At 33.8% G+C, this 16,682-nt stretch overlaps 1 protein-coding gene and 1 long non-coding RNA gene across 20 annotated transcripts in view; one reads left to right on the top strand and one right to left on the bottom strand.

Moving 5' to 3' along the window:
- LOC141385763 (uncharacterized) overlaps positions 1 to 16,682 on the top strand; it is a 163,528-nt gene that overhangs the window by 42,357 nt on the left and 104,489 nt on the right. For 10 of the 18 annotated variants that reach the window (XR_015490848.1, XR_015490842.1, XR_015490849.1 and 7 more), the window contains exons 2-3: positions 11,568 to 11,753; positions 15,520 to 15,783. This is a non-coding gene — a long non-coding RNA (uncharacterized LOC141385763). Of the gene's footprint in view, positions 1 to 11,567; positions 11,754 to 13,584; positions 13,723 to 15,519; positions 15,784 to 16,682 lie in introns of all 18 variants that reach the window. The other 8 variants (XR_015490843.1, XR_015490853.1, XR_015490844.1 and 5 more) reach the window with 1 other exon arrangement.
- On the bottom strand, positions 8,952 to 15,710 carry zgc:112294. 2 transcript variants are annotated; one of them, XM_087251955.1, is made up of 4 exons: positions 15,507 to 15,710; positions 13,587 to 13,693; positions 11,614 to 11,727; positions 8,952 to 9,720 (listed from the first exon to the last, which is right to left on the bottom strand). In XM_087251955.1, exons 1-4 carry the CDS (start codon positions 15,634 to 15,636, stop codon positions 9,403 to 9,405), a joined length of 669 nt encoding a protein of 222 aa, XP_087108081.1. In that variant the 5' UTR covers positions 15,637 to 15,710; the 3' UTR covers positions 8,952 to 9,402.

Genomic DNA, 16,682 nt, shown 5'->3' with positions numbered 1-16,682 from the left:
ATCATTGGATTTATTTAATTGGTAGATTATGTAGGCTATTATAAAATTGATATTATATAAGAACTATTAAGAACTGTAATTTTCCAGATGCAAAAAGGTTGGTTTGTTGGTTGTAGCCTACCCTAAATCATCAATAGCCTATTTAGTAAGTTTATGATATGGCTCCAGGCAGCCCAGAGGCGATTAGCGCTGGTTTGTCAACTCTTCTCTGTCAAACTGTGTCCAGAAATATCCCTCTTTTATTTTGCGTCTTTGTCACAATACATCTGTAGGCACATGTGGTTGCACGTTACCATCCCGCAAGTTAACAAATATTTGTTGCACATCGGGGGCTCATCATGCCCTTTATGTTGACAAGAAAAAAAGTGCCGCAGTGCTCTTTGTCACCTAAACGACTAAATCAGTTGGTCTATTGTGGGCGAGTGTTGCTTTCCATGTTACAGTTGTAATATATAATAACTATAGGTGAGCATAGATTAAATTTTTCTCTGAATTAATCTCGCTTAATCTAGATTAAAATGGCTCATTTGAATTCTGCGGAAGGCATTCAAAATATGTGTGCTACCCAAATAATACGTATTTGAGAGCGGGATTCTCAAGCCAGTTGGCACATTAGAACTATATGAGGCAGGTTAAAGCACCCTTAGAGCAACAAGTTCACTTCACGTAAAGCGAGAAAACCAGTTTTAACTTGAAAATGTTTAGTTGACTTAATTCTTATGCAACCTTGGGTTCAAGGTATTTCCATCTCTCGCGGTCACCTTTTTATTGCATAATTTGCAAATTGTAACGTCTGTATTTACCATACTGTCAAACTGCAGAAAATGTTTTTTTTTTTTGCAAATCTGCACAGAAAAAGTTATGCATACACATAACAGAGCCTGCAAGAGAGTGAGCCTTCACCCCTCCCATCGGTTTTTGTTGCTAGAAATGAGCACACTCTGAAAGTGCAATTGTAACATTTTGTTGATAACAAGTATCGAGGAGTAGGGCTGGGTATCGTTCCAAAATTTTCGATACAGATACCCTGAATTCGATACCGGTTCCGAACGATACTTTTTTCGATACTTTTATTTTAAGAAATATATTTTAACAAGATTAAATAACTCATAATCTCTGAGAAACTCTGGTTTTATTTTTTTCAGGATGTTTGGGACACTTTTTACAGCAGGCTTATCTCTAAGACCAATAAACAAAGGAACAAAAGCACAAAATGAACAAAGTGTAGTTAACACAATATATTAGTACAAACAGTTTTAATAAAGTTCAAGCAGTTTTAAGTCAATCAATTTGAAGTATTTGTGAGGCTTACTGCTGCTTGAAGGTTTAGTTCACCCAAAAATTTAAATTCTGTCATTAATTATCTTCAAATGAAGATATTTTGGATGTAATCCAAGAGCTTTCTAATCCTCCCATTGATAAATCAATGAATAAAGTTATTTTTGTTTACTTTGCACACAGGAGTATTCTCGCAGCTTCATATAATTATGATTGAACCACTTATATCACATGGACTTATTTTGACTGTTTTTTAGTTCCTTTCTGGGCATTGAAATATGCACATCCAGTAAATCTAATCTTTCTCCACCGTAGAAAAAGGCAGCAAACCTTTAACAATAAAATTTGTAAAGGCCCTGTGGCATTCACCTTTCAGCAGAAGCAGAGACTATAACATTAATGTAAAGAAAACATGAAAGCTAAACATTTAATGCAGCCAAGGATAAGGACATTTAAATAAGATAATGAGTTTAATGTAAAGTAAACTTCATCATTTACTGTTAACCTTAAAGCATTTTAGTATCAACTCAGCTAGGTATTTAAAGCCACCGAAACAGTACATAATTTACCCCGCACAAACCCCGTTTACACTGTCAGGTCTTGATGCCCAATTCCGATTTGTTGTAACGTGTAAACGGACAAGCAAAAAAATCTGATATAGGCAACAAATCGGAATTGCAAATGCAAAACGCGCCTAACCTTGAAACTGAAAGCGAGACGTGACTATTAAGGGGCTGTTTCATATGGATTTATTAATCATCAGTGAACGCACTGTCGTAGTTTATTAAAGACGCAAACCCCTCACTGCACGACAGCTGCGTACCTTCAGCAACCTCATAATTCCTGCAGCACGAGGACTTTATCATTGTTTATGAGCGTCAGAAGTGGCGTATCTTTTCGGCGAGTTTTGCCATCTGTGCCACACTAGCCGCTGCGAAATATGCAAAGTGTTGTTTAAGCAGAGAATGATTCAGTCCTGATTTACCCCTACGCAGTTTATGTAATGGTATGGCTTGATGTGTGTGCGCACTGGTGTTAGAGAGAATAAAGTTGCTCTTTGTAGACCGCAGTTCGTGTATTATTAGCGACAAAAAGCAAAAGTTACAACACGAAGTTCGCCTAACTTCAAGGTGATTTTATAGTGGAGGAGGTGGAAAAGGGCCGTCAGCTTGCGCTTATGTCTGTTTACCTTTCAGAGCCCCAGCCATCGCGCTTTAATCCTCATCATTCACGGAGGACAACGCTTGTGGTGGAAACGTTGTTATGATGACTGCGCCGGCGTGATCTTCTTGCAGTCAAACAATGCAAAAATGCTTTAAAGTGTAGTGTACGCATTACAGCCTCACATTTGACAAGCTCTGAGCGAGTGGGCGTAACCGCTGTAAACTTTTGATTTTCAAGACAGCCTCGCTGCAGCCAATTACCAGCATTTAACCCAGGCACGTTGACAAGATTATACCCTTGGGTATCGAAATTTGGTACCGAACGAAAATGATTTTTTCGATACTCGATAGTATCGAGACGATTCGGTTGGCGCTTAAAAAGTAACAAACTCGATACCCAGCCCTATCAAGGAGTTAACTTCTGGGTTATCAGTCACATGAAGACACAGCTGTTACGGAGCAAGGTTAGATGAAGTTAAGCACATAAGGTTATATGAGGATAAACACATCAGCATAAGTTCATGTAATTAGTTAAAAACAGAATTAAACTATTATTGCAAGAATTTGGCTATTAATGCATAGGAGGAAGTTAAAATCATCATTATTTAAGAGTATATAACAGTATTAAAACTGATATCTTTGCTATTTTAGAGACCGCAATATACCGTAGTACCGCCCAAGCCTAATATCTTGCTGCTTGTATTAAAGGACAACATTGTATTACAAATAATATACTGTATAAATATATTTTAAAAATGTAATTTAAGAATTATTGTTGTGAAGAAAAAAATTGCATAATTGTGGATGGAAAGCATCGTCAACGTGCCGTAATATCGAATTGAACCGAATGGATGACATGACAATAGTAACCGAACCGTGAGACCAATGTAGGTTCAGACCCTTAGTATATACAGTAGGCTGTTTTTTGTTTCATTATTCATAAACCGTTTTACAGCCAACTATGAATAAGCGATTTAAAGGATTAGAAAGGACAAACTCTGATGTAATAACAGCTCCAAAGGAAATCATCATTTATTTATGAGATAAATAAGAAGTTGTGCACTTCGGAAGAATAAAGCCCACTTAATTTAACAATTTGCTTTGCGATATGGAACCTCATCCCCTTGTTTGAAGCGCCGCTGCATTTTTAAGTGTAAACAAGGATGGAGGAAAGAAAAATGCAATTACGCTGTGAGAGCAGTTCTCAGAAACCACTGTAAGCTCCACTGCAAGACTATATCTTCTTAATTGACTGCGTCGCAGATCCACACTCTGTTTAATGCAAATGAAAAACAACACACAACACCTGGAGCAACTGCCAGCCAGACCCTCTGCAGGAAAAGCGAGATATTTCTGGAAAAAATGATCTGTTAGAAACAATCTGAAACGCCATCCATTACAGTGCAAAACAGAAGTGCTGACAGGAATCATTAGAAATGAATTCGGAGGCGAGCGTCTAATCTCGCCAGTGTTTTCGTTAGCATTATAATGTTGTTCCAGCATACGCTGACAGGTCTCCCATCTGTTATAAGAATAATTAGACACATTTCAGACGGAGAATCTAGGAACTGCCAAATTACTGCTCAAATGTAAGACACAAGTCAATATGGTGCAGGAGCTACTTTATCTTCATGCTCATGAAAAGCCCCTTAGATCTCCAGAGAGAACATATGCGCGTGTGTGTGTGTGTGTGTGTGTGTGCATTGAACCTCCCACATGGCAGAAATTGTTAAAACAAACAAATCCTTTGGCTAATGATCTGTAATATTGAATTTGAATAACATGTATATTAGGGTATTGTTAAAATACATTAACATTAGATGTGTTGTAGGCGACACAGTGGCGCAGTAGGTAGTGTTGTCGCCTCACAGCAAGAAGGTCGCTGGTTCGAGCCTTAGGTTGGTCAGTTGGCGTTTCTGTGTGGAGTTTGCATGTTCTCCCTGCATTTGGCTGGGTTTTCTCCAGGTGCCCTGGTTTTGCCCACTGTCCAAAGACCTGCGGTACAATTGAATCAAGTAGGCTAAATTGTCCGTCGTGCATGTGTGTATGAGTGTGTATGGATGTTTTCTAGAGATGGGTTGCGGCTGGAAGGGCATCTGATGCTTAAAAAAAACATAAGCTGGATAAGTTGGCATTCCGCTGTGGCGACCCAAGATTAATAAAGGGATTAAGCCGAAAATAATATGAATGATGAAGTAGTTAGGTAAGTTACGATTATCAAATGTTTTTTTGCTTGTTGATATTGTTTGAGAAATTGTTATAACTTTTCTTGAAAGTCAAGTTTACATACAATAAGATTATTATGCCTCTGAAAAAGTTGTGCAACTTTTTATTAATGCCTTAAATTGTGTTGATGATATAAATGCTTATCTGTATAGAAACTTCATACATTTTGAATCCGCAAAACCTCATTACTGTTGTCAAACTTTTTTTGTATTAATGCTGAATATTTCTTTGACAGTCATATCCAGTGTTGGATATGAAAGTGTAAGTGTAATGTCTTTGTGCTCATGGGAGATTCGGCTGATGAGTCATTCTGTGTTCTGCAGTGTGCGCTGCTGATGGAAACAGTCTCAGAGCACCACCATGTGTCTAGACTGTAGCATTTGCAAGTGCATTATCGATTCTCTGTGCATATGTGTCAGATTTTAATATTTGTTTGTAAGCATTATGTTTGTTTTAACACATAAGGAGGTTGGGTTTAGAAAAATACATGAAAAAAGAATGTTAAAGACCACAAGGCACATCTGCTGTTTACTCAGGCTGTGTTTATGTGATAATGTAATAATAATGATAACATTTTTTTATTTTTTAAATGATTTCTGTGAAGGTAAAACTCAGCTTTCGCCATTATAACAGTATTCTTAATAATATTTTTCTTATTATATTATTGAGCTAATAAGATTATTAATTATATTATTTTAATATTCTAAACATTTATTATTATTATTATTATTATTATTATTATTATTATTATTATTATTATTATCTATCTCAACAGCTCTGAAGCCTAATGTTTTTTTTTTTTCCTTTTTTTTTCTTTTTTGTTTTGTAACCATATATTTCTTTTGATCAATTTGTGTTCTTGCTGACTTAAAGTTTAATTTTGTACAAAAATAAAATAATTACGGGCATTATTCAATTGTTTATAATGTATGTTTTCATTTGTGCATCTTCCATAAATGTAAAGTACTAACATATACAGTTGAAGTCAGAATTATTAGCCCCCCTGTTTATTTTTCCCCAGTTTCTGTTTAATGGAGAGCAGATTTTCTCAACACATTTCTAAACATAATGGTTTATAACTTGTGTCTAATAACTGATTTATTTTATCTTTGCCTTGATGACGGTGCATCATTTTTTCTAGATGTTTTTTGAGACACTTCTATACAACTTAAAGTAACATATAAAGGCTCAACTAAGTTAATTAGGCTAACTGGGCAGGTTAGGGTAATTAGGAAAGTTATTGTATAACGATGGTTTGTTCTGTAGACTATTGAGAAAAAAAAAGCTTAAAGGGGCTAATAATATTCACCTTAAAATGGTTTTAAAAGATTAAAAATAGCTTTTATTCTAGCTGAAATAAAACAAATAAAACTTTCTCTAGAAGAAAAAATATTATCAGACATACTGTGAAAATTTCCTTGCTCTGTTAAACATCATTTTGTGTGTCTCTGTGTGTGTATATTTAATGCAGAACTAAATGCATTTCTCCACTGATTATTAAAACTAACAGGAACAAATAGTCTTGGAGTTTTTTGGTGTTATAATGAACGCAACATGCAGTTTGAATTGTGAATGAATGGAAAATGATTGACAGGCGCTGTGGCGGGAAGCGCTAAACTGAACATGAATTTAACCACGTGAATATTCATCTGTGCTTCACATTAAACTATAAAATGGCTTCAGAACATTTGGGATATGGTAGTCCTACATGAGACATTTTCAGTGCATTTTAATAGGCTACCTTCGTGGTTTTTGCTGGCTTATATTAAACAGAAAACAGCGCATATACAATATCACATTTGAATCGGTGCCAGCTAGCAGATACCCGATCCAGCAAAAATATACGGTATCAAACCGATATCCGATCCAAGTATCGGGATTGGTGCATCCCTAGTTGTAAATGAATCAGATTTTTTTTTTTTAATGTACATACTGTCACTTAACGAAAAGGAGAAAAAGCAGAAGACATCACCATGCATATAAGGTTCAGCATGACTAGTGTATTCATCATTGAACTCCATTGTCTTTAGGGATGCAACGATTATAGATTTTGGTTGCATGATTATAGTCTGAGGAATGATCACGGTTTCACAGTTATCACCAGTATTATGCATTTTTAATTTCAAAACACTTCTAGCATTTAAACACAAGTAATAATCTTACAATAAAAATAAATGACAGAACAATGCATAATTAAGTCAAAATAAATAATGTATTTGTCTAATGTATATCTAAGCTACATATTGGCTAAGTATTTTTCTTTTAAAGAGAACAAATGTAGTCAAAGGCTGCTGAGCCTCTGTCTGAAAGGCACTTTTAATCTATATTACAGAATTGTTTGGTATTTCTTACAAAGTATGAAGCTGATTGTTCCAGTTCTTGCCACAGTGCGTTTGTCATTCTTTCAACTAGGTGTGCCTGGAAAACCTGCATGACCGTGTTGCGCCTCGCCAATTTGCGCACGCAAGCCGCGCACCTCCACTGAAAATAACGAACTTGCGTGCACATAAGATGCAATATGTGTATGGCCCTTGGTTAAGAGCCTCAGCCATAGTTAATCCTGTGTGCATGGATTTTAGCCTCAGTGTACAATTTTGGAACTTTAAACTAGTGCACAGTTGGCATAACTCTGCTTAAGGTGTTGAGAAGCCTTTACGATTAATTAACCATGGCGAATTAAATCATGGTTAATAGGGAAATCGGTTAATCGGTGCATCCCTAGTTGTCTTATAAATGGATTTTTTAAATGTTTTTTTTGTAATGAGTTCATTAAAATAATATACAATTTTAAAATATTATAATGCATTAGTAAATACACTCAAAAAAAAAAAATTGTTGAATGAACGTGATTTAATCGTGGCACCCTTTATGCATCTAATCCAATCAAGTAAACCTGTACTGCTTTGAACATGTTGTATGAACACAAAGCACATTTGTAGATAAAACATGGTTTCAATATGTCGGTCTAACTTCTTTGCAACTAATTGACTCAATGTTTGTATTGTGTTATTCTAATTAAAATGATTCTAATTTACTCAATGTAACACTAAAGCTTTACTTTAACAAAATTATGTCTTGTTAAATCAGCTAGTAAATTTCTTGTTCAATATTGTTGTTTAAATTCATTCATTCATTCATTTATTTTTTTATTTCCCTTTATTAATCCGGGGTCGCCACAGCGGAATGAACCGCCAACTTATCCAGCAAGTTTTTTTTTTACGCAGTGGATGCCCTTCCAGCCGCAACCCATCTGGAAAACACTATGAAGCAATATTTAAAATTAAACACACACTCATACACTACGGACAATTTAGCTTACCTAATTCACCTGTACCACATGTCTTTGGACTGTGGAGGAAACCGGAGCACCCGGAAGAAACCCACGCGAAGGCAGGGAGAACATGCAAACTCCACACAGTAACGCCAACTGAGCCGAGGTTCGACCCAGCGACCTTCTTGCTGTGAGGCGAATGTGCTACCCACTGCGCCACTGCCTCGCCCTGTTGTTTAAATTACATTTTTTAAATTACAATACTATGAAGCAATATTTAAAATTAAGTAATTCAACACAAAAAGGACAGAAAACATGTTTATATATATATATGTATATATATATATATATTTCTTTTATTATAGCCTTTAGCAGGCACCAATCATATTTAAACAAATTTCTTCTTTATTATTCTGATACAAAATGTTATATAATATCCAAAATTGTAATATGTAATATAAAATGTGTAAGAAACATTTAGCCAACAAAATAACCTTGGCTCTTAAGAAAACTGATCCCCAAGCAATACCTGTAGGACGTTAACATCATTTTTTTTACCAATTGAGTTTACACAGCTTTCTTCACTTTGGTACTTCTATTCAAAATGTAAAAGTATAAAATGTATAAGAAACATATAGCCAACAACATAACATGCATAACATTCAAGCTCTTGGGAAAACCAATTCCCAAACTGTGCCGAAAACACGCGGTGATGCTTCTTGTTGTTGTTTTCGTATGGTGACATCCAAACGCACTACCCTCACCTACTGATATGCGCGAATTGACTCTCCAGAGTGAGAGTTGTCGATTTGAAGCGTCTCAGTCTCATTGAATCAACATGTTCTGATCAAATTCATTTGATTATTTCTTGATTCAATTTCAAATAACATGAATTAATCGTTTAACATACGTAAACTTGATTTGTTCTTTTCAATCTGACAATTTTTTATTTTGTAAATCTAATACATGCCTAGTTGATTTTTTTGAGTGTATGGTTGAAGTTTTTTTTTTTATTCTATTTATTTATAAAAATTCTGAAATAAATTAGGGAATTACCCATGGAAACTTTAATACAATACAGTTTGCTATATTCACTTTTGACCCACAGCTCTCAGTCAAGCTTGGATTATTGCCCTTCATAAGAAAAAGTGTGGGCACCCCTGTGTCATTTTTCCTTTTCCTCTAGCAGTGACATTCATGATATGTTCACACTCCCGTGGGTGGAATAAACCTGTCAATCACATGATCCGCTAATAGCAAATCTTCTGTTCAGTCCCATAACCATCCAATTAGGCTACTTATAGACTAAAGATCTGTCCCAAGTTCTTTTTTTATTCTCTTGTTTGAGAATTGGTCTAGTAGCTGAGTTACTGTTCACAACAGGGATGAAAGACCGTTGCAGCTTAAGTTTCATGCTGTCTTTAAGCAGCAGAAGTGATATACAGTTGGTGTCTGATCTGTCTGTCAGTGAGGCTGGATGTCCTGCACAGGCAGTACACTTCTGCCCCCATATGGCAGTCCGAACATGGGCAGAGCTTCTGCTGTGTGGAGACCCTGGACGTGGCCGAACTGCCTCATGTGAAACTGCTGGGCCAGTTTTCGAGTCATGACACGCAAGGCGAGGAACGAGGCCATCAGCTCACCCAGGAGGAAAGCCAGATAGAGCGAGTGAACGGCCCGCTCCAGAGGAAGGATAATGATGTCCGGATCCGTGATGAAGAACAGCAAAATGGGCAGCTGGAAGAGGAAGGAGATCAGCCAAAATCCGGCTAATTCTGGAACCTACAGGGAACCAAGAGGAAACTGAGGATTAAAAAAATAATAACAATAATAATTTATAATTAATGATTAAATCTACATTTGTGGTCACTAGTTCCACAGTTTATTTATTTAATTATAAGTTCTGTTTGCTTATTTGGTTTAGCTGTGTTCACTCATTTTAGAGACAATAGAAACCAAACTTTTAAGCGTATTCTTGTGGAATACCCTGTTCTTAATGTTATTAGACAACTTTTTATTTTATCTGGAGAGACTTCAAATGTTTAATTTCTTATCAAAAATAAACCTTAAACTGTTTTAAGTTTTTTCTCTTGTATATTATTATTATTAATAATATTATGCATTTTTTTCTTATGTATTATTTATTGGTGTTGTTGATGAATTTAAATTGTTAATATTTTTATTATTAGGGTGACGCGGTGGTGCAGTAGGTAGGGCTGTCGCCTCACAGCAAGAAGGTCGCTGAGTCAGATAGCATTTCTGTTTGGAGTTTGCATGTTCTCCCTACGTTCACGTGGGTTTCCTCCAAGTGCTCCGGTTTCCCCCACAGTCCAAAGACATGTGGTATAGGTGAATTGGGTAGGCTAAATTGTCCGTAGTGTATGAGTGTGTATGGATGTTTCCCAAAGATGGGTTGCAGCTGGAAGGGCATTCGCTGCTTAAAACATATGCTGGATAAGTTTGCGGTTTATTCTGCTGTGGCGATCCTGGATTAATAAAGGGACAAAGCCGAAAAGAAAATGAATGAATGAATTTTTATAATCGTAGAAAAGTTGTGTTTATAAAACTTGGTAAACTAATGTTTTATTTTATTTTTTTTTTGTCATTTTTTCTGACAACCAGAGAAGCTCATATGACAAACTCAAAACTCACTAATTCCAGAGATTGTGTTTGTTTAATCTTTTTTTTTTATGCTTATTTGATTTATGTTTTTATTTGTTTTTGGACTTTAATTGAATATTTATTATTGAACTGTTCTTGCCATTAAAATATTCTTGGTTGCTGACATGGCATTAAATAAAAATACATTTCATTTTTTGTTTTGTCCGCTTTCCTCTACTTTCAGAAATGTTTTGTTTTATTTGATTTATTTTAATCCATTTGTATCACTAGCATGAGCTACTTGGTTATTAAGATATCACTTGTAATTTATTTTTTTCAACTGTGGTCACTACATTCATAGTTATTCCCTTTGTCTTTTTTTTTTTTAGATTTTTTTTTTTTTTTTAAGATGACCTTTTGATGTTTTTTTTTTTTTTTTTTTTTTTACAAAAGCTGTCACTGAGGTGGTACCCTTTACCTCACCTTAGTACCTAAAAAGTACAAATGTGTACCTCATCATACCTTAAATGTACAAAAGTGTACCTGATGTGGGCCTGGTAGGTCCAGCAGTTTACCAATACACCTTGTGAAAGGGTACTACCCCAGTGACAGATTTTGTGCCTTTTATTTCTGGTGTATATTAAATTAATACTCATTCATAATATGAATTCTGATGCTAGTTGAAAATAAATGAAGTGATTTAATTACAACTTTTTTAGGTATTTTTATTGATGGTAATTATAAAAATAAAATAACTTTTTTTTTTTTATTAAAGAATTTGACTTTTTTTTTTTAATAAAATCCAATTCTGCTGTAAAATAACTGTAAAATAAATTTAATGACAAGACAAAAAATATGTTTATGTTGTTTTACTTATTCTAGGTTAATTGAGTTTCAACAATTTTTACCATTAATAGTTTTGTCAGTTTGATTGACTTTAGTCAAGTTGTGATGACTAAAGTTAATTTGATTCATCTTAAAATAATTGTTAATTTGCTATTTTTTTTCTTTTCTTTTTTTTTTTGCAGTGTACTACTGTTCGGATGGAGAATTTAGGAGTTTTGTGTGCTTTACCTTCTCTTTGAGATTCCCAGCATATCCGAGGTACATCCGCAACACCTCGAATATACTGATTAGCACCATCCCTGTGACCAGAAGACACTGGTAATACACCGGCAGATAACTGAACTACAGGAACAGAGAAAGAAAAGCAGGTATGAGACATCTCTCCATATTAAAAATTGTGCGTAGAGAATTAAATTCTAGAGTTGGAAGCAGAAGGGTTTTGTTTTATTGGGAGAAAAGTGTTTCTACAGGTGGATTGTGGCACACTTCATAGATGCACAATGTTCTTTTATTATTTTGTTTAATTAAATGTCCATAACCCTAGTCTGTCCTCAAAAATATACTTCGAATATTATTTCAAGTTTTTTTTTTTGAACAGAGGTTTACAGTGTTTTTCAAGACCTCTTGTGCATTAATTACAGCTATTTGTTGAATAGCTGAGCTGTTAACAGTAGAGTGTGCAACTGTAGCATGCAGAACATCTCTGTGGCCGCAGGAGCCTTGCATTAAAGCTGCTGCTATTATGAGTGTGATGTTTGTGCATTCAATTTAATAACCATTTAATTCACTAAAACTGTCTCTCAAGCAATTTTTGGAGTGTGTATTTATTTTAAGACTTGAAAATCATAATTTCTCACCCTTTTCCATGATTCTAGACCGTGCTGAGTAGATTAATTGCGAATTATAGCCTATGACTTATTACCAATTCCATCATAAAGGTTGTAGTTAGTAATCTGTTTACATGGTTTAATTAACCTTTGGGCTATTCTAGAGTTCCCAAAGTCAATCAGAAAAGGTTATTAAAAACATATAAAATAGAAAATTCTGGTTACACTTTAGTTTGTCACATTAACCATGTTCAAACCATTTAAACTAATCAGTTGTTACAATGCTGCAATTAATTGCTGTACTCTGTTTAAAATATGTGTTACTCCATCCCATACTCCTTAACCCATCCTATTATGCCCCTTTTTTAATGATCTAAGTAAGTCTCTGATGTTCCTAGAGTGTTTATGTAAAATTTCAGCTCAAAATAACCCACAAATAATGTTTTATAACTTTTTGAAGCGGCCCCCTTGATATTTTGACCCTAATTGTTATTTTTCAGACTGTCACTTTAAATGTAATTGAGATTGTGCTCTTTTTCAAAAGAGGGCGAAGCTATAAATGTGTAAAGTGTCAGCATAGTGGCAGATTCATAAACAAGAGTAACATGGCGGACAGCTGCTTCTCACTCAGGGCTGTCAATGCTAATGAGGGAAGAGATCATCACTAATGGGCGGGGCTTTCCCCCTCTGATGACATGTACAAAGCGAGAATGTCAATCAAAGTGTTTCTGCAGACTGTTTTTATGAACTGATTGTAAATATATATATATATTTTTACATTTTTATCATTAGAAGTTGGTTATAGTTATAGATTGCTGCCACAAAAATGTTTAAACCCCTTATAAAAGTGATTTTTGCATAATCTTTAGCTGTAAACCTACCCGTACCACCAAATCTCTCCCTAACCCTTCTCTTATCATAACTTCTGTAGTACAATATAAATACAATAAGTACATTTTACTTATTTTTTTATGCAAATACATAATTTTTAATGTGGCTTAAAATAATTTTTATTATTTCATATAATGTAAGAAAAAAATATATTCATGTTATAAAATATAAAATTCAGAACTTAAAATAAAAAAGGCAAAAAAGCCCAATTCATAACTATAGTTATGCTTTATTTTTAGATACTGTTTATTTACTATTCAAGATATTATTTATTACTATTTAAGATACTAGATTAACTATTTACTTAACTGAATAATATTAATTACATTTACTCTGGGTTAGTTGCATGTAAATATGCAACAATTGTAATTATTATAGTAATGCAGACATCTTAAAATGAAGTGTTAACCAAACTTTAAACAATTTAATGTTTCCATTGTTAGTATACTGTGACCTTTTTTTAATGAGTGTATTTGAACAGACCTTTAACTGCAGCATCAGAAGCTCAGAGATCCACCAGAAGGGGAAGAAAAACATGTTGAAGTAGAGCATCATCTGTAGCGGGAGATGAGACGACACCTCCGCACAAGCTAGACCACATCAGATTGTGTTTTGTTAGGTCAGCTAAAAAGATGCTCAACTCTTAAACACAGACACTTAAAATTTAAATCATTCATTAAAATTTCCCTCAATCAGTTACATTTTAAAGAAGCTATATGTAGAATTCAGAAATGCTTGTTATTTGAAATACTGGTGAGTATTAAAGGTATAGAAAAAAACACTTGCTACATGCTAATGCTACACTTTTATTTCGTTTCATAATGAATACAGTAATGAATGAGTGAATGAATAAATGAATTAATTAATCAATTAATGAATGAAATGATAAATGACACAATGACGAATAAATAAATAATAGAGTGAATGAATAAATTGAGTGAATTAAATAATGAATGGAATAGTGAATGAATAAATGAAATGATGAATTTATAAAATGATTAAATTAAATATTGAAACAATAAATGAAATAATGAATGAGTGAATTAAATAATAAAATTATTTAATCCATTAGTGGATGAATAAATGAATGAGTGAATGAATAAATTAATGAGTTATCAATTATTGAATGAAATATTACAGCAATGAATTATTAAATGAGGTAATTAATAAAACGAATGAGAAAATTAAATACTGAATGAGTGAATTAAATAATGAATAAGTGATATTTATAAAAAATAATGAATGGTATAGTGAATGAAATAAAGAATGAATGAACTATTAAATTGATTAATGGAAAGATTGAATTAAATATTAAAATGACAAATCAAAATAATGAATGAATTAATTAATTAATTAAATAGTAAATTAATAAATGAACGAATTATTCAATATATGAAATGATAAAGCAGTGAATTAATGAATGGAATAGTGAATTCAGTAATGAAATAATGAATGATATAATAAGTTAATGAAATGATAGATTGAATTAATGGAATAATAAATGAAATAATGAATAAAATAATAAAGCAATGAATTATTAGTTAAGTGAATTACTAAAAAGAATGAGAGTGAAATAATGAATGATATAATAATTTAATGAGATGATTGATTGAATTAATGGAATAATAAATGAAATAATTAATAAAATAATAAATGACTGAATTTAATGGAAAGAAATAGTGAATGCATAAAGAAATGAATGAATGAACTAACATAATTAAACGAGTAAATTAATGAACAAAATAAATGAAATAATGCGTTAATTAATGAATTAAACAATTAATGAAATGGTAAATAATAAATGAGTGAATGAATAAAATAATGATTGAGTGAAATAATAAATGAGTGAATTAAATTAATAGAATAGTGAAGGAAAGAATAAATTAACTAATGAATTTAGGAAATTATTAAATTAATGAAAAATGAAATAATGAATGAGTGAATTAAAAGAAATGGTGAATGCATGAAGGAAATGAATGAAATTACTTAATGAAATGATAAATGAAATAAAAAAATAAAATAATGTATTAATGAATGAGTGAATCAAATAATGATGGGTGAATGCATGAATTAAAAAATAATGAAAGCATTAAATGATGAAGTTAAATAAGGAATGAATGTATGAAATAATAAATGAATGAAATAATGAAAAAAAAAATTAAGAAATGTATGCATGCATTTATAATCTAGTTTTAATTATGCATCCACATTTTCTGCACCTTAAACACCTCAAAATGTCCTTGTTTATGTCTCATTCACAGATGTTGTCTATATAAATGCCAGTAATTACACAATCTTGTTTTATATATTTCCGGATGTCTACCGCTGCAGTGTGACAGACGAGTGACAGAAATGTGTACCCTCCCATAGAGAATACAGTACATTTACCAGTGTTCGTCTTACCTTCATTCTCCAGGTAGTGGTCTTTAAAGTCTGCGCTGTCTCTGGTCCTGTTGTTGATGAAGACAGAGCCGCTGACATTGGCCAGACCCACTCTCAGGTTCTGAGGGATCGGTGTGTAGAAGACAGGCATGATGGACAACACAAGCAAACACACATTCAGTCCTACACACTCCTTTACTGCAGTCAGATTAACAGGAGTCTTCAAGAGCTAATCGGATTAAACCCCAACAAACAGATGGAGTCTGACACTGGATTAAGATGTCGTCATCACTCAGAGGTATACAGCAGCTAACTAATTCAAGAAATGAAGAATATTCAGTATTCATTTCATTATTAAATAACAGAGTTTTTATTTTTATGATCTGCAAAGTCATCTAATTGGCAGGTTTATATAAAGTGAATTTATTATTTATCCATTCATATGAGTGGATAGACGATTAGATGGTTTGAGGAATGAGTGGGTGAATAAGTGAAGTTAGATGAGTGGATGGACAATTAAAGATGATTATTATTAGATGGATGGATAGATGGGCTTATAGATTAGTAAATGAATGGATAGGTAAAAGCTTAAACCCTCTGTCTCTCCATCTATCCCTCTACTCATTTGTCTAATCATCCATTAATCCAGTGGTCACCAATTCTGGAGGACGGTGTCCAACTTGCTTCAACACACCTGCCTAGATGTTTCAAGTATACCAAGTAAGACCTTGATTGGCTTGTTAGGGTGTGTTTGATTAGGGTTGTAGCTCAGATCTGTAGGACACCGGCCCTCCAAGATCAAGTTTGGGGACCCCTGCATTAATCTATCCATTCTGATTCACTTCAAATGTTTTGTAAAAGATTTTTGTTTAAGGGTGCTTTCACACCTACACTTTTGTTTCGGAACCCGTCTTGTTTACTCAGTTAGTGTGGTTCGTTTGGCATATGTGAAACCACCAATCGCTCTCGGATCCACGCCAAATCAATCGCTCCGAGATCGCTTGAATAAGGTGGTCTCGGCTCGATTGAAACAAACTCTGGAGTGGTTTGATTGCAGTGAGAAAGCGATATGATCCGAGCGCGGTTGTATCACAGTGTTTTATGGATATGTTATAGGCATACATATATGAAGTTTTTTATATGAAGAATTATGAGTTGGGCGGGAAGTATCGTGAGTCTCCGAATGCCCGCAAATGA

Source organism: Danio rerio, chromosome 5, assembly GCF_052040795.2.
Source record: "Danio rerio strain M-AB ecotype USA chromosome 5, GRCz13ab, whole genome shotgun sequence".
Taxonomy (NCBI): domain Eukaryota; kingdom Metazoa; phylum Chordata; class Actinopteri; order Cypriniformes; family Danionidae; genus Danio; species Danio rerio.
Note: the sequence above shows the minus strand (reverse complement) of the source record. Positions and strands in the feature narration are given on the sequence as shown.